This window comes from Atractosteus spatula, chromosome 13, assembly GCF_055471065.1.
Source record: "Atractosteus spatula isolate fAtrSpa1 chromosome 13, fAtrSpa1.hap1, whole genome shotgun sequence".
NCBI lineage: Eukaryota > Metazoa > Chordata > Actinopteri > Semionotiformes > Lepisosteidae > Atractosteus > Atractosteus spatula.
Window position 1 is genome coordinate 34,392,929 of NC_142718.1, and position 18,725 is coordinate 34,411,653.

The following is an 18,725-nucleotide window of genomic DNA, read 5'->3' on the forward strand; positions in this document are numbered from 1 at the left end:
AACACATCACCTGCAATTGATCACAAAGAAATTTTCCAAGTCTTTAGAGAACACTGATTTTTAATGGTTATTTATAAAAGCTGCTGGAATGATTTTCGCCAGGAGCAGGGTTGGACATACCTGCTGCTGTAGAACAACGACAAAGCAGAAGAAATGAAACGCAAAGAATTTGTATTTTGGAGGTTACTGCATTTTCCACAAGAACAAAAACTCCACATAGTCTTAAAAGTGAACAGGCACTACAGTATGCAATTGCTACAGTACAGTTATAGATGGCGATGTTTCCTCATGGCTGATGGATTGTCACAGGTAAATGCACAAAGGCTTTCTGGGTACAATACTGAGCCTGATGGACAAACGAGTGGTGAAGACACATCTGGAACACAGCTGTATGCAGAGGTAGGGGGACATGAAGATGAGAGGAAATCTGGTTCCCACTACAGAGCTACGATGTGTTTTGTTGAAGTACAGTCGCAGTATCTTGGGTAGACACAGAGCTAGACAGCTGCTCTGTCTAAGGTCCACTGTGAGAGAAGAAATTGCTAAGTTGATGTAATACAGATAGTCAGGTCATGTAGAGGATTCCATATGTGTGTGCTTTTGAAACCTCTAATAATAAAATTAAGTTATTTTTTACCTTTCCCAAGACAGAAGCATACTAAGGAAAAAAAGATGTGATCTAGAGTAGTTAAAACTCCACTGAAAATTATTACATACAACATTAAATGAAAAGAACATAAAAATCATAATAAAAGGAAATCCCACCCTCAGTGCTCCCAACTTGATGACAGCTCTTTGTGCATCAGTACAGATGACAAATCACTTCTTTCATATAAATATTAAGCATGGGAAGAAGAAAAGGCCATTCAGTCTATTATGTTAGGTTGTTAGTCTAAGGATCTCACCCAATCATTTCTTAAAGAGAGCCAGGGAATCAGCATCAATAATTAGTAACAATAAGTAACAAGTCCATAATAATAACCCTTTCCATACTCCTACAACCCTTTGTGTAAAGAGGAGCCTGCTGTTCACTGCCTTGAAAGCACTGCCCACTCATTTCCACTTGCATCCTTGTCAGCATAAGACACTTAAACAGAAGCCAGTTTAAGGAGTGGATAAATCCTTGGCTAAAAACAGAAATCCAGACATCATGTGCTAGAGATGGCCCTTGACAGGGAAGTGTCTTAACGGCCCTCTTGAGAAAAGTGGAAGCTGAGATCTCCTCTGCAGGATTAATGGAGATTGAGGGAAAGGAGCCCATTGAGCGCTGAAGAAGAACTGGGCTAGGAAAAGGAGACACGCAAGGCAGGACAATTGCTTTCAACCTCTCCCTGCACTGTGCAGAAACAGTAATTTCATTCTAATACCTCGTAAGAGGATCTGAGGGCTTCATACATATAGGAGAATGGCTCAAACTTATTACATTCTGAAGAGCAGCAACAGGATCGTAGATTAAATTACTTCAATCTCCAGGCACTGTTAGAAGTGCCCAACACCAAGTTTCTAACACAATGTTTTATCATTCGACATGCACACGATTTGAAGTCACAGAACAGATAGTGACAAGATCTCAGACTCTGGAGTTAAAAAAGTGGATGCAATGCATTTGCCTTTACCGTTTTCAATTCAGCACATACTTCCACAGCGCTGTGCTTCCGACATTAATGGGTGTGCTGCAATAACAACTGCAATGTTGTTTATACATACGTTTTGTGGGATAACCAAAGCAGCACGTTGCACATTTATGCCAGAGAGACGAAAGTTCACGTGGGAATGGAGCCAGGTGTCAGTTGGTCAGATGGAAGGTTTAAGGGGGGGCTGAGCTAGAGCTGCAGGTTTCTGTTTCAGGAATTTCTGACAGGTCCGAACACTCTGAGGCAAACCCAGCTCAAAAAAAACGTTTTGTTAATTACTTTAACCTAACTGTAACACAGCCTGGATTCAAGGGTGCAGCAGGGACAGAACAGTAAAAAGCTAAGTGATTGCTGTCTGTCATGAAAAGCTTTTGCATATTTTCTAGTTTCTAAGAGAAACCGGTTCTTGGGATATCGGAGACACACCTCCCACAGTGTTTTGTAGTCAGGAATCAAGCGATAAGGCAGAAAGCAGCAGTTGTGCATCAAACCTTTCCACAGTCATTGCAACCTGACTCATTTAGTCAGGTTGAAGGTGGGGGTCTTTAAAACCTCCACCGTTTAAGCTGTGTGCCTTCACTAGTCAGTGGTGCAGAGCGCTGGTTCAAGCAGTAATTCCTTTCCATACAGAATTCATGTGACCGCAAACATGGACAGCACTCAAGGGTTTTGTTTAAATGACAATGCAATGTAATGCTGACAAGAATGGCTACTGAGACTGTCTTTAACTTGCAAAGATGCCACAGACTGAAGGAAATACCTTAACAACTCTAATTTGTAAGACTGAAAGAAGTGAAGTCTCCAGCCTGTCAGACACAAATTCTGGGATACAAGACTGTTATAGTGATGTGTGCTGCTGTGTTACAGGAAGAATAAGACATTCCAGGCGGATTCTGCTACTCTATGGAGTAGATCCAGTCCATTCAGAAAACAAAAAAGAAAGTGTGGTTCCTCTCTTTAAGATGTAATGTCAAGTGAAAAGACTAAAGGCCCAAGAAGCAGCACCATGACATCAGGGATTTGGGTAATTATAGATGTCTGTGTCGACTGTCATGAGACTGGAAGCTCGGTGTTGGGAAGCCACTAGGCTGCTGGTGCAGCTCACAGCTTATTTCTAGACATTTCCCAACTCTTATGTCATTGCAGGAAAACTACGCAGGTTTCCACAACGCAAGCCAAAAGGAGCGAGCCGAGCTCGGATTCACATGTGTACATTATAACTCCTATAGAGACAGATGGAGTGGTCTGCCTTTCATTTTCAACTCGGAGGAGTGGCTGAGTACTGAACTGAACCCTTAACAGGTTCTGGGATGTCATGGAAAATTAGATGAACGGCTGAAACGTGTTCCCTAATTAAAAAGCTTTCTGTCAACAGTGAAGCACCATCAATATTCCCCTTTCACAGGAAAGGGGGGTGAAAATAAATACTGCAATGTGCTGCACCGCTTACAGAAACAAAATCATTATGAGGAATTCTTATACCTTTAGGAGCTCAATTTTTTAATTAGAAAAGATCGATTTCTGGTGATTTATTTGAATATAAAAAAGTCCAAGTGGCAATTGTTCATTGGTCTTGTGGAGATGGCATGCTCTCCACATGTTCAGATGGATTTCCACCAGTTTTACTCCCACTGCCCAAAGACTCACGAGGCACCCGTCTCTTACAAATCGTTTCCTGAGGTTGATCCTTCTTAACAAAGACAACTGGGCTCCCGTCTACTCAACTGACTTTTGTGCCTCTCAAAGATAAATCTGGTACAAGTTCAAATGCCAACATTCTGTGTTTGTGGTACAGTGTTGACTGTAAAATTTAATAATGATAAAAAGGCATTTCTTAGCTGCCAGAGGAGACCAGCCCAGAGACTGTAGAGGAGTATCTGGGGAGAACTTGAAGGTTTGGAAATAAACGAGTCTCATTAGCTCGGCAGCTCCATGTTTAGTATTCATTCCATCTGAGACCGAGAGAATGCGATGGAGAAATATCTAAATGTTTGTAACAAACATTTAAAGAATGAAAATAAGGAGGAGGAATGAGATGTTAGCTGGGGCCCTTCCACTGGGGCAGGTGGAGCAGTCTTAAACACAGCAGGCTTCCACCTCCCTGGAGCTCCTCCCAGTACTGAGCCACTCTCGAAGCGCAGAGGGAGAGCAGGGCCCTGGCCAATTACCCTCATCAGCTCTTGTTAATTACTTCAGTGTCCCCTCGTGTTGAGGTGGGGGTGGGATGGAATTGCACAGCTTCTAACAGAATATTTAGCCAATGGAGTGAATATTTTCCAAGTTCTGCAGAAAAGAAGAATCTATTTTTTTTAGATAAAGACCACTATACATAAATGCATATATTCATTATATTCCAAAATCCCTCGGAATAACTAAAAAAAATACAGTGCGGAAACAAACAACAAAAAAGGAAAAATGGGACAACTAAGGGTGTTGCTTAAATATAAACCATACTTACTAAATGCACTACATATAGACCAAAATAAAAGTTTGCCCTCCACCGTCAGGCTAGAAATAATGTAAGACAAATTTAACTAATGGTTCCAACTGTTAAACACGGAAAATATTTACCTAAAGCAAGTAACTGCATTCATCTAAACCCCACCCATGACGAGTTCAGGCAAAAGATATGTCGACACAGTAAGTGTTCACTGCACAGCTGGAGATATTCTAGACCTGTGGTCAGTGTATAAATTATTGGATATTTCAAAGGGAAACTGGCCTGAATCTCACTTCCTGCAGCTAATTATAAGGCATTACACAAAGTGATCTCGGCGCTGAAAAGTTCCAGTTCAGATGCTGTGCTGTGAGAGAGGAGCACAGGCGGGGATCGTGATTCACCTCACTGGGACCACAAGCCAACATCGTCGGACTGCGTTCACTGTAACGGGGCCTGCCTGTTCTCCGAACCCAAGACATCCTCCCTTGTAGCAGACGCAGTCCTTTTCTACTGTTACCATTTTCACAGTCCGTTCCTGTCATGCTGCAAAAACTACTGGAGAGATGAAGCTGTCACATAGTACAGCTAGTCTTTTTCCACAATGGTTATGAGATGAAGATGATGCTACAGAACTGGCCAGCAGGTTCAACACGCTCAGAGATAAAACCCCAAGCTTCTCTTCATACAGGGTTTCTGAGCTTCTCCGATATGATACAAGAAGCTATAATGGCCTCCTTATCCCCTTTCTTTAAACCTGATCTTAAATCAGTTATATACAAGTAAGCCCCTTGTGACTTATTATAGGGGCAATGACTTTGCAATTGTGTGAGGAGCAGAAAATACTGGAGATCAGGGTGAAATACACTGTGTGTTCATATGACAGCTGCCATTAGGGAATTCAGGCATCCAGCTCTCACAGATAGATCACGGTAGATCTTGGGGCAAATCCCCACAGTATCAGTAACACAAAGCCCAAGTAAAAGAGCATTTTTAACTTGTGATTGCAGTGGGTCACACTGAGAAAGCTAGGTGCTGTGGGCTGAGCCAGATGAAACTGCTGGTCGCATGTGGGATCGCAGTGGTCCTGTCACTGACTGGCAGACAATGGAAGGAGGAGAGGGGTGGTGCTGGAAAAAATGAAGCATGGGCTCTCAATGAGCAACAGACAGGGAAAGGCAGAGAGAATATAGTTACCTGCATCCATGTCAGCTATAAGAAGGACAGACAGCAAGAGAGAGGAAATAAAAGACAAAAATAAATCAAAGATTCAGGTCGTTTCCAAGCACAGCAGCACATACAGTCAAGAGCCACCAGGCACTGTAGCCATCCAGCACAGAAGTAAGAGCTAAAATAAAGACAAGCAAGTACAGCATGTTAGGAATCTCTGAAGCTGAAGAGCAATACATTCATTCTTGTCTTCAGCAATGCATATTATGTAGGATTTAATACTGAATTTCATAAAGTGAAATTACACTATATAATACACCGGGAGACTAGCTTCAATGGCATTTTAAAAAAATGAATTGCCTAAGCCTGTCCTGACCTAACTCGAACGTGAATTTCTCACCTCCACCCATACTCCCAGAACAGTTGCTTTAGTGAAATTGTCTCTCACCCAGTCTGATTTTCAGAGCCACGCTGTCCCGCACAGCGCCTGGAAGGGTAGTGGCTCCCAGGACCCGTGCTACAAACCCGCTGAGCCCAGAGGGAGAGAACAGAGCTAGCTCACGTGGAAAAGCCCCACAGAGAGATCAAAGCAGCTCTGGCAGCTTCCCCGGCAAAAATGACTTGCTGCCGAAACTTGCACAACCAGACATGGCATTTTGACTTCACTGATCGTGTTTACCCAACGGGACTGTAAACAATCTGACGTTCTGAAAAATATTTGCATACTTTCGGAAAGTTTACACAAACCACACATGATAAATGCTTTCCTGTGTGCTTGCATTCTGTGCAAAAATGAGTAAGAGTAATCAAAGGATTGTTCTAGCACGCGCTAAGGAAAAACCACTTTAAAAAAGTTTAAAGGATAAGAACTCTGCTCTTAATAAAAAAAACATGGCCTTATAAAAAGAGGTCACTTTCAGGACAGGAGTGACTATAAAAGAGCAGGGGTGTGTTTTTTTTTTAGTCTGACTTCTGTTAAAACATTTGGAACCTGTTCGCTTTAAGTGAGGGGGCTTTTATTCCTCAAGGACCAGCAGTACACACTGCCTTTCAAATTGAATCCTGAACCGTAAAAGAAAAAGGACCAATAAGCAAGGCGAGGTTTGATTAATTTTGGAAGTAATAACAGTATTGTTATTAATAATCAAAAATAATATACAGCATGCAGTTGAAAATCAATCAAGGTGTTGTTCACCAGCCAAAAGCTAGATTAGAGGAATTCTGCATGTTAATAAAATACAGAGATTGGCTTTTACTTAAACATACACAAACCTTCAGACTCATTTAGAAGTCTAATTCATTTAAAGACTAGGCCACTTCAGAGCCAAGTATGCTTAAGATTTTATTTTAAAATTTCTCATTTCTTAATTTCAGCAATACATAATGTCTTCTTTCAGAGGGTCTCTTAAAAAAAACGTTGGCTAATATTTATTTCACCTGACTTTGCACAAGGGATTGAAGCAGCACAGCCCAGACCCAGGGTGAAGTAACCACTCACAGCAATACAGAACTTGGAACTTGGAAAATGGGCATAAATAAAGATAACACAGGAATAAAAACATTACCTGTCTCCCTATTTTTCATAAACCGTTTCCCTGAAGTGCATAATCTTTTCAAGTTAAAACTCTATAGACAAATTTAGGACAGGAAATTATTAATTTACATCTCATAAGCTTTCTATGACCAGAGTAAACAAGATTTCTTTAATGGCGTGATTTTAGAATTATCGTATTTTTATTTCAATCTCACAGTTAATGCACCACAGGAAACCCATCTGGAGCAGCAGAAATAATCGCTCGTATTTAGAATCTTATTACTAATGCATTTTAAAATGGATTTTTATGCTCTTCCCTCATATGCATTGACTTAGTTTTAACGTTTAATCTTTTGTATTTTCATCCTTGCATTCCTTGTGAGTGTCATAATGAGAAAATGTAAAATCTCACAAGGAAATATTTTAAGAAACATACTATTTACAGTTTTTCACATCTGCACTCTGGCACTTTTCCCCTCGCCGCCCAGCAGTACACGTAGAAGCACTGCAAACCACTATCCCAGAGAGCTGTGCAATTACAGCGCTCCCGCGGCAAGACAGACTGGGATGTGGGAAAACCGAGGAAGTCACAATAGGACTATTTTATATCCTAGTGTCCCAGGATATGCTAGGCTGAAAATAAGGATACAATCAAATCACGGAGTCAGTCATGGAGAGATAAATCCAGACTTCTTTCCAGATCTATCAAAAGATGGTTGGCTATGTTCAGTGCCTACAGAGCAGGCTAAACAACTGTCTAAACTTGAGTGAAAAAAGGTTTCCATCTGTACTTTCAATTGTATCACGCTCCAGATCCTAATATAAAGTTTAAGATTAAATGCCAGTCTGTTTCAGATTAAGTCAATTGATCAGAAATTAATCTCTCTGCTTGGACACAGTGGCATTCATTACCAATAAAGGCCAATAGGAAAGTCAATAAAAACAACAATAGATCACCCATTACCAAGCATTACTTAGAAAAAGATCATCAATTATTTCCCTTTGGTTTCACAGTCTTTCCAAAATGTTCTTGTTCGGCGATACCTGCTTTGCAATTTTCTTCTACTGAGAAGAGAATCCAAAAAGAACGCATTCATCAATACTTTTAACTGATTTGATTTTATTGATTTTAAGATAAGATAGGAGACTGCTTTTCTAAAGCGCTTCTTTCATGCCAGCATGTAGAAAACACATCAGCAAATCCTTTAATCTAAACTAAACACGAAGCATCAACACTTTGGTTCCTAAAGAGTTTTGAACTGCGCCGGATTGTTTAACCACGGGCCTGCAATATCAAATAGCGTTTTCTTTTTCTAGGAACAAAAGGGTGGGCGAGGGTCAAAATACCCCGAGATCAGAGGTTTCGGATTTTCATGAGCTGGGATGAGTTTGTTATTGCTTATTGCTTTGTTTTGATGTGCTCCTTCTCGCCAAGTGGAACCATTCCTGGTCTCTGCCTCACTGTCTAGAGGTGAATAAAAAATGAACATGACAAGCAGAACTGAAGCTAAAATGCCCAATGTAGGCAATTCTACATTCGCAGATGAGCACCTAACTTCCTATGGAGAAGCAGGGACTAGGTAGATGCACAGACTATGGAAAGCAGGAAGGCACTGAGGCAGCAGCATAAATTACTGAAGAGAGGATGGGAAAAAAGACCCTGAACAAAAACTGTCAGAAATCTCTGATGATGCACTGTACACACTGTACAGAGAGACTCCGGGGGCTGCCTACGATCCCAGACTTATGAAGACAACCTACTAATTTGTTAATATCCAGTAAGTTTCATTCCTGCAAGCCTCGTTCATTTAGAGATGCTTCAAGGTATATCTGTTCAAGCATACCGTTTCTTGGACCAAAATATGAAGCTTCAAATTACTTCAAAGGCTTTTTGAAGAAATTTAAGAGATCTGCTTTCCCACCAAAGCACATGAAACTAGACAAAGTACAAAAATCCACTATAGCAACTTTTTCTGCACTCTTTAATGTTCTCTTTGGGTGTTTGTTTTTTATGCTACTGTTGAATTTCTGGCAGAGGATTGAGGAAAGAAGGCTGAAACATGTAAGAAAAAAATTCTGACAAAGCTAAAGTTCATGCTCAAACGGAACAGAAAAAAGAGTAGCAATATTAACTCCCTAAGGTTTCCTGAGAGGTCAATCTATAAAGCTAGCACAAAATCTATTAATGATAACATTAACGGCAGAGCATTAAATATTCAAACACTTGGTACACATATTCAGGCAGTGCTTAAGGGTTTGAAATGCTGTCAATGACAGAATTTTGTCTTCTTTTAATTACAAAAATGAAATACTATGACACAGGCCCTAAAGCAAATGTGCTGAAGAATATGCCCCTGAGCCCGCTGTTGAGAAGGGCTAAGATCAGTGGAGCGAGCAGAAAGTGGGACTGCTAAAAATAAGACTACAGGAAGTTTACAAAAAGTTATTTTCAGTAAGGAGCTCATCTGTGCCAGTTTTCAATTGTGGGTACTCTAAGAGATTTCATGCAACTGTTTAAAAATACAAAGTACTCAAGAAGCTTTTCTGGTGATTAGGCCAAGTTGTATCACAGCCATACAGTGCCTTGCGAAAGTATTCGGCCCCCTTGAACTTTTCAACCTTTTGCCACATTTCAGGCTTCAAACATAAAGATATAAATTTTTTATTTTATGTGAAGAATCACCAACAAGTGGGACACAATTGTGAAGTGGAACGAAATCTATTGGATTTTTGAAACTTTTTTAACTAATAAAAAAATGAAAAGTGGGGCGTGCAAAATTATTCGGCCCCTTTACTTTCAGTGCAGCAAACTCACTCCAGAAGTTCAGCGAGGATCTCTGAATGATCCAATGTTGTCCTAAATGACTGATGGTGATAAATAGAATCCACCTGTGTGTAATCAAGTCTCTGTATAAATGCACCTGCTCTGTGATAGTCTCAAGGTTCTGTTGAAAGCGCAGAGAGCATCATGAAGACCAAGGAACACACCAGGCAGGTCCGTAATACTGTTGTGGAGAAGTTTAAAGCCGGATTTGGATACAAAAAGATTTCCCAAGCTTCAAACATCCCAAGGAGCACTGTGCAAGCGATCATCTTGAAATGGAAGGAGTATCAGACCACTGCAAATCTACCAAGACCTGGCCGTCCCTCTAAACTTTCAGCTCAGACAAGGAGAAGACTGATCAGAGATGCAGCCAAGAGGCCCATGATCACTCTGGATGAACTGCAGAGAACTACAGCTGAGGTGGGAGAGTCTGTCCATAGGACAACAATCAGTCTTACACTGCACAAATCTGGCCTTTATGGAAGAGTGGCAAGAAGAAAGCCATTTCTCAAAGATATCCATAAAAAGTCTCGTCTAAAGTTTGCCACAAGCCACCTGGGAGACACCCCAAACATGTGGAAGAAGGTGCTCTGGTCAGATGAAACCAAAATCGAACTTTTTGGCCACAATGCAAAACGATATGTTTGGCGTAAAAGCAACACAGCTCATCACCCTCAACACACCATCCCCACTGTCAAACATGGTGGTGGCAGCATCATGGTTTGGGCCTGCTTTTCTTCAGCAGGGACAGGGAAGATGGTTAAAATTGAGGGGAAGATGGATGCAGCCAAATACAGGACCATTCTGGATGAAAACCTGTTGGAGTCTGCAAAAGACCTGAAACTGGGACGGAGATTTATCTTCCAACAAGACAATGATCCCAAACATACAGCAAAATCTACAAAGGAATGGTTCACAAATAAACGTATCCAGGTGTTTGAATGGCCAAGTCAAAGTCCAGACCTGAATCCAATCGAGAATCTGTGGAAAGAGCTGAAAACTGCTGTTCACAAACGCTCTCCATCCAACCTCACTGAGCTCGAGCTTATTTGCAAGGAAGAATGGGCAAGAATTTCAGTCTCTCGATGTGCAAAACTGATAGAGACATACCCCAAGCGACTTGCAGCTGTAATCGCAGCAAAAGGTGGCTCTACAAAGTATTAACGCAAGGGGGCCGAATAATTTTGCACGCCCCACTTTTCATTTTTTTATTAGTTAAAAAAGTTTCAAAAATCCAATAGATTTCGTTCCACTTCACAATTGTGTCCCACTTGTTGGTGATTCTTCACATAAAATAAAAAATTTATATCTTTATGTTTGAAGCCTGAAATGTGGCAAAAGGTTGAAAAGTTCAAGGGGGCCGAATACTTTCGCAAGGCACTGTATCTATGCAGGTCACTCAACCCAAGGATCAGTCTATATAAATGAAAAATATTAAGTTTAGAATCATTAAAAATGGATAATACAGCTATTAATTACCATAACCTGACTTATTTTGGACTGACCTGTACTACAAAAAGAGGTTTTTGGTGGTTTCCTATTTAACAGCGACACAGAAACCACTAGAAGAAAATGTTATAAGAAGAGTCTTTAGCAAACCAGATGTAAACATTTTGAGGTCTGCAAGGCGATCTTACCTTCCGGTGATTCCTCCTGCACATACGTCCCAGTCAGGTACCTGTGTACCAGCGCCGACTTCCCACTGGCCAGATTACCCACAATGCCCTGGAAAAACACCAACACACACCAGGACCTGAGAAGTTATTCCAAATCCGAGAACACACTCCCAGCATGCACAGGACCAGTACTTCCTTCCCTATGCCTATTAGTCACTAGCAGCACAGACTGATCAGATTATATTCTAAAACAATGTCAAATACTTGACGTGAAGTCAAATACTCATCAGATTTCAATCAGATTTCTCCTGTTTTAAACGGGTACAAATGATTGGTTGATCCTGTAGCTGCTGTCTACTGTGTCAGCGTTAGCTGGCCTCAGAGGTCTGTACTGTCAAAGGTGTAAATCCAAGCTGCTTTCCACAGTAATACAGAGCCTAAGTTCTGGAGAGCTTCACGATGGACAGAATGCAGGTAAGGCAATATATGTTTGGATGCATCACCATAATTAAGGTGCTAGAGGTGATATACAATAAATATTGTATCATCTGTAATGTTTAATATTTACGTGCAGCATTATTATATATGTGTGCCAGAGTATGGCCAGAATATGTGAAAAATGTGATTTTTAGGCACTTTTCTTTGAGGAAGGCAATATACGTTGAAATATCCTTAAGTAAAATAGGACAAAATCAGTTGGGGGTCCCTTAGGGCATTTTGGCAGCTTATCTAAAGCAGACACAGGCACTGACAGTGAGCCTGGGAGACGTTATAGAAAGGCAATATGCAGAAAGACAGCGACACGGTAAAGAAAAAGCTTTCGGTATTAATGAGCTGGTTGACAAGTGCTCAGAAATTACATTGTAGTTGTTGCTGTTGTAGCAGATGTAGTATTTTGCAAAAGCACCCTAGTGGACAATGTATTTGACTCAGCTGTTCACATTGTTAGGACATTACTACAACAATGGAGGATGAAAACTTGCCATTTTTAATACAAGTCAGAACTGGAATATTTATAGCGTAATCTGTAATAAACCAATATATGGGAATTTATAACATATAATTTAAGAATGTACAAGTAGAAAATATTACCAAGGATGACATTTAAAAGGTGTTTTATTCTGCAGTGTTCTCTCCATGAATACCAATACTGGCAAGAACAATCTTGCAATACTTGATGTATGTCTGAGTTAAAGTCATTGCAGATGAACGGTGATCAAGACATAAAACAGAAGACTCACCACTTTGAGCTCAGGTACTGATCGACTCAGGGTCCACTCCTGACTGTTTACAAAGGCATCTGAAAAACAAATACCACAGTGTCAGTAGGTATAGTAACATAGAAGAAATGTTTATTTACACCTGGGTATTTTTTCAGCTCAATGCTTCATTGCTACTCCTTTGTGTGTTTAAATAATGAATAATTACAGAAATTGCAAGACTATGGCTAAACCTCCAGGGAATAAAGATCACTCCAACCATCAAGTAAACAGAAGTGAGGAGGAAGCAGTGGGAGGAAACAGAGTGGGAGATACAGATGGAGAGAGGGAGGAGAGGAGAACAGCCAGCCACTTATTACTCCTGACACTCCACTAGCAACCTGCCACAGCCCGCTGTCCCCGCACACCCCCCCTGTCCCTTCCCCTCCAGTCTCATCGTGCTGCTCCAGCCAAGCGTGGCTATTAACCCAATTACTGGGCCACACCAAGCGGCCCACACTCACCGCCGACATCTCCACACACTGTCCACACACACCGGTGAGGTGACCTCTTCTGCGCCCACAACAGCACACTCTTGACAGTGCCTCAGAACACCAATCCTTTCTTCCGGTTCTCCAATAGTTTCCTGACTGATATTAATGTCAAAGAGCCCTGGTGATTATCTGCTACTTGAGCAGGTTTATCTGAATGACCAGGGGACAAGATGTGTTCTGTGAGCCAGGAAGGGAAAGTGCATTTCGAAATAAAAAATCTTCATTTTTGCCACCACCCTCTGTTCAATGAGTAGACTTATTTTATCCATTTCATCTCCATGCAGCCTACTAACACGCTATGAACAGGCATGTTTTTCAATTATTTATATTTTAATATTTCATATCACGCCATCTGTGCCCCAGAGCTTAACTTCAGAAGCAGCAATTCCACTCTGAAACAGGCCAACCTTTACATAACTGGTTGCCAAGGTGACCATTTTCTAGGTGAGGGCTATGTGTAATGTCTTTCAAAAACTAGCTACCGTAGCTTGAAATGATATTTGATCATTTCAATAATGATATTTGAAATGAAACTGATCCCTTTGTTAGTCATTTTCCATAGTTATGGGTAAGATGCCATTCCCACACATGACAGCATAAATTCAGCTGCCCGAGGCCGCTACAACACTACTACAGCTCAGCTATTTTTGAATGTACACAATGACCCACATGGTAAAGAATGGTCTTAAATCATTTTATCCAAATACGATGTCCACATATTTCCATTCAGAGGTAATTAATTTTAAATAAGGTTTCAGTCCCCCTTGCACAAGAATTCCAGCACGAGAAACACATACAGAATCTATCCAGTACTGCATTTTTTCTTCCGAGATTACCTTCTTTGACCTGCTTGCAGAAGTATGCCCTGAGTAAACGTGCCCTGTATCTGCCACAGAAGTAAAGAGCTTATCCGTCCTCCCTTGTGCTGTGTAATATGCTTTATTGACAGGTCATTTACTTAACGTTTCACCTCCAGAGGACTGCTGTCTGTGTGCGACGAGCACAGAGCACCACGTGCGACAGCTATGCATTCCCTTCAGCAGGTTTCTCACAGCGTCTTTCTGATACAACCTCAGTTCGTCCCAGCGGGAACCTTCCCAGGTGGAAACAAAAAAGCAACATGAAGGAGCAGGTAACTAACTCCAACGAAAATCGGCTTTCTGGTGGCAGAAGCTCCACTAATCCATTCTGTACCCGTCTACTTACAAGGCAGTCGTGCATTATTGATGAATGTAGTTTCCCATAGTGCTCTTGAGTCACCGTTTCTGACTTGACCCACATCGTGTAATTTCATTTGATAACAAATTGTGTCTTGAAAACCCCCTCTGGCTGTAAATGGCGGAGATTTCAAGAACATCTCGTAAACGATGCTGCAGGGCTCGCCCACCCCCACCTCCCCCCTCTTCACCACCGCCGCCCCTCCCCCCCAGCCATTAGCACTGCCCTGCTGCCCTCTGCGTGCCACCGCTCCACCGACACAAGCCTGCAGCGCCCTCAACCCACTCAAGGCCTGATGGGAAACCAGGCAACACAAGACCGCATTTCTAATTACCCTTAATACTGCGGCTGGAATATCATCGCCTCTCCAGTTCCTTAACTGTATTTCACTCCGTTTGTCTTATTTCTGTAAAGATTAAATATATAATCGGGTCAAACCTAAATGCCATACTTCATTTTCCGAGTGCTGGTGAATCTGAAATGAGGGTCTGATCCTACATACTGTAATTTGCGCACATATTCGCCTGTTAGTTCTACTCTGAAACAGCTGAAAGGTTTTTTTCTTTCCCCTTTTCAGCGAGGAATTCACCTTTTCTTATATACCTCCAACCTGCTGAGATGTAAAAAAAAAAGAAAAAAGTGCGTTCTGGAGGTGGAGCTCAACTGAGGTGGGTGTGGTGTGAGGTGATGTGCAATGATTCCATGAGCCACTGGCTGCAATGGGCGTCTGCTCGTTTCTGGGCACAACCTCTGCCCCGTCACGAGTCAGCACAGCCATTCGCCAAGGACCATCTGCGCACCCGTGATCGGACTGGCTCTGTGTTCTTTCTGCACCTTCTCCCTGCAGTCCGGATCGCCACTGAAAACTGATTCCACTCCAAAGGGTTACTTTGGCTCAGCCGGGAAAAAAAAAACTGCATTTTCTTTCCAAGACAGCCTTTCTTCACACTGTGCTGCTGTTTAAGGAGCGCAGGCTGCAGGCTGGAGGCCATAGCTTTGAAAAAGAGAGCTTATTGTTAACTTGGGAACAATTATACTATGTGAATTAATCGAGCATGCCCAAAGAATCTTTCAATTCAGCTGCCTGTTTCTTGGATCTTATGTCTCATTGAAAACTGAATAAAATAATGCCACACTGACTTCATTTTATATAAATACTGGATGTCTTTATGATGTTTTTAACTTGGCGTAATTAAAACACTTACTGACTGTACAGCAGAGTTACCCTCTCCTTAGTTACAGAATGAGGTGTTCTACCTGTCTCTAAGGTCATAAAAGAAGATGGGTCTTGCATCACTCCAAATAATGGATCCACACTAATCTGATTACAGCATATAAACACTGATGTTCATCCATTCTGTTAAGAAGTTGCATTAAAATTTGTGCTCTCAGATACAGCACACAGTAAATCACATAGAATGTACTGGCCTCTTAAATGTATATTACTGTGTAAGTGCACTTGGCAACACCAACTAATTGCAGTCTGATCTCTTTAATTATATGTAGTCCTCATCCCTCCTCCCCCCTCTCCTCTCCAGCTCCCTCTCCGAGTTCTCTCTCAACAGCAGGTGCGGCCCCAGCCTCCTCCTCAGTCAGCTCATACCTCCAGGGCTGAGTGCTACAAGGCGCAGAAAAAGAGCCAGGGCCAGGCAGAGGAGAGGAAGAGAAAGCAGAGATGGAAAGGAAGACGGAGAAGGAGGCAGACTGGAGGCAGAGAAGGGGGAGAATTTCAGGCTGACAGTCCTCTGTCCATCCTAGCCCAAGCAGGAGCAGGCCAGTGCACATCATAGGAGGCGGACTTCGCCATTGCCTGTACAAACCTGAAACACTCAGGACCCTGGATCTTGACCTGGCTTCAAGCCTTTTACTGCCATTTTCTGATTCACAAATCAAGAAATTAATGCAGATATTGCTAGACCACCATATGAGTCAAGTATAAGCATATATTTCCCCTCCTCTGTAACACTGTCAGAAAGTACTTAACTTAATATACTAGAGGTCACTAAGAAGGCTTTTAACAACAGAGGTCAGTTTTACTGAGCAGGCCTTAAAGTCCCAAGTGTGCAATGTGCTCCTTCAAGTCTATAGCAGCCTTTCAAATTCTATGTCAAAAACAAACTATTTCATGATGTTCTTAATTTCCATTCCTCTTCCATACAGAAATGCTTGCACACTGTAATTACTGGGTGGAAGGAACATTAAGAGTATAACAAATGACACAGCAAATTACATATTGCCTGAATAGCTTCATCTGTAGAACAAAACACCATTGCAGGCGTTTTGTTTAAGCCATATTCAATCGTCTTAGAAGGTTTCCTCTGGTATTAGTCCCAACAAGTCAGAACCAGGGACACTCCTGTGTACAGGCATTTCAGCCTGCTGTGATTACAGGACTACTTTAATACCTTTTTGGACACAGTAACACAGTAAGTCTGGCATCAGTGCATCTGCAGTGATTTCTTGTGACCTTTCCTCTACTACACAGGAGGTAAATCATAAATGGCTTAATGAAAAATTAATTCTACGAGCATAAAAATATAACTCAGTAAAAAGATGGAAACCTTCTACAGGACGTTTAAACACAAATGGCGGCTACATGTTTTCCTGGAACACGTGATTAGTGGAAATTTGGAGCTGGAACCTGCGCTTCTGAGCAGCACATTGAACCACACATGCAGAGAAGAAGCACGGAGTACAGAGTGATGCCTGGCTCTGAACCCATGGGGTGAAGCAGGAGCTGAGTATTTGAACTAAGCTCTCAGTTCTCCAGCAGATCTACATCCCCGTCCTCACCTGTGGTCACGTGCGTTGGGTAGTGACAAAAAGAATGAGATCAAGTGTGCAAGTGGCAGAAATGTGGCTTCTCCGTAGGGCTGCTGGGCTTACTGTCTGTAACAGAGCTTGGCAACGCAGGAGAACCTTGGATTGGATCGAGAGGAGACAGTTAAGGTGGCTCAGGACAGGCACCTCCAGCTGGAGTAGGTTTACCAACTGCCTGCTCTGCTACATTTGTCATGACCTATCAAGGCTGTAGGTCTACTTCATGAGACGCAGAAGTGCATGTGTTCTGGAGAGTTTCAGGGTTCCAGCTGAAGGTCTTTGAAATCCCGCGATGAAAGGGCATGTTTGTTTTACAAGCACAGTCCTGCTGCAAAGACCGGATTTTTGTCTTTCACCCCAGACTCTCCCCTCAGTCATGTGGGGAAGGCTCTGCCATTTTGTGTCAAAGGATAAGCAATTATTCTGCATCAGAACACTGAAGCGGGTGGCTACACCTAAAAACAGTACTTTTATCCTTAGAAATAAAAGGCGTTCCAACACACTGAGGTCTAGATTCTGCAGTTGTTTTGCGTCAGACTGGGGGGCTTGCGGCCATAAATAACTTTCAGCGAGCCAGGTTCCTTTTGCATTTTGTCCCCTTACTAGATCCTTCTCTGCAAGATGTGTGCGGTTCCAAATTACTCAGAACGTCTGGCCTTGATCCAACGCATGTGCTCTTAAAACAGCGGACAGGTCACACACATTACACTGTTCTTGGACTCGCCTCCTAACTACACCAGAAATGATTCGTTCTGCGTCCATACTCTACAAGCCATACGCACACGTTCGAAAGATGTTATCTAAACACCTGACAAATACAAGAAGACAAGTGACGTCAGGGACGTATCCGAAATGAATAGCAGTATAAACTTTACTGAAGCCAAGAATTCAAAGCACACCGAGGACGAGGTTCATTCATGGTTTGTGTTCGCATGAACAGAATCCTGCCGCTATGACATCATGAGCTGAGATCTGCTCGGCCTGTGCTCCCTGAGCGGCCCAGGCAGCGAAGCAGAGAGGGAGGCAGCTGTGAAGGAATGCAGTAGAGAGATATGCCGGCAATCACTTCTTTTATTCCAAAACAGCCTCCTCCCGTTTTCCCGAAGACCGTGCTAAAAATAGCCGGCAATCCCTGTGGAATGCCACTGGCTCCCTTCCAGATGTCTGTGCTCCAACTTTATTCCCCCCCCCCCCCTTGTTATTATTCCCTCGCTGAGGCTTGCACTCTCTCCGACTTCCTCCGGCCTGGTACCCAGGCACTGCCCAGCATTCACACACAGGCTCTTTCTAGGAGTGTGAGGACCACCGCTGAGCGAAAATGAGCTACTAACAGGCGATTCCTCACTTTCGGGCAGTACAGCAGGGAACCTTGTCACCTTGAGAAAACAGAGCTGCTGAATGGAGGTGCTCAGCCATTAAGTTCTGCACAAGACTGTCACAGCAGCGGCTTTGAGCCAAGGTAATATTTCACTACAGAGAGAAAGTGAGCCAGTAAATTGTGATTCGTGATAAACATCAGTGTTCAAAACTCCATATCTTCTCCAGAGCCAAACAGTACTAAACTAATGCAATTCCTTGCAATTCCTTTGCCACTGTGAGCTGGTCCTGAGAAGGCTATTTGCAAGGACTAGGCTGGAAGACTAAGCCAGTCTGCAAACACTCATTAAATAAAGGAATTATTACAATACTCTAACTCTGTAACAGTGTGAGCGTCTACGA

The 18,725-nt window shown here is 42.3% G+C and overlaps 1 protein-coding gene across 2 annotated transcripts in view; it reads right to left on the reverse strand.

Moving 5' to 3' along the window:
- Window positions 1–18,725, reverse strand: part of agap1 (ArfGAP with GTPase domain, ankyrin repeat and PH domain 1) — a 242,445-nt gene that overhangs the window by 98,935 nt on the left and 124,785 nt on the right. Inside the window, exons 2-4 of one of the 2 annotated variants that reach the window (XM_088930493.1) lie at window positions 12,457–12,515; window positions 11,237–11,324; window positions 5,269–5,283 (exon numbers count right to left, since the gene is read on the reverse strand). In XM_088930493.1, coding sequence (XP_088786619.1) covers window positions 5,269–5,283; window positions 11,237–11,324; window positions 12,457–12,515 — 162 coding nt within the window. The remainder of the gene's footprint in view (window positions 1–5,268; window positions 5,284–11,236; window positions 11,325–12,456; window positions 12,516–18,725) is intronic. The other variant, XM_088930492.1, reaches the window with a different exon arrangement.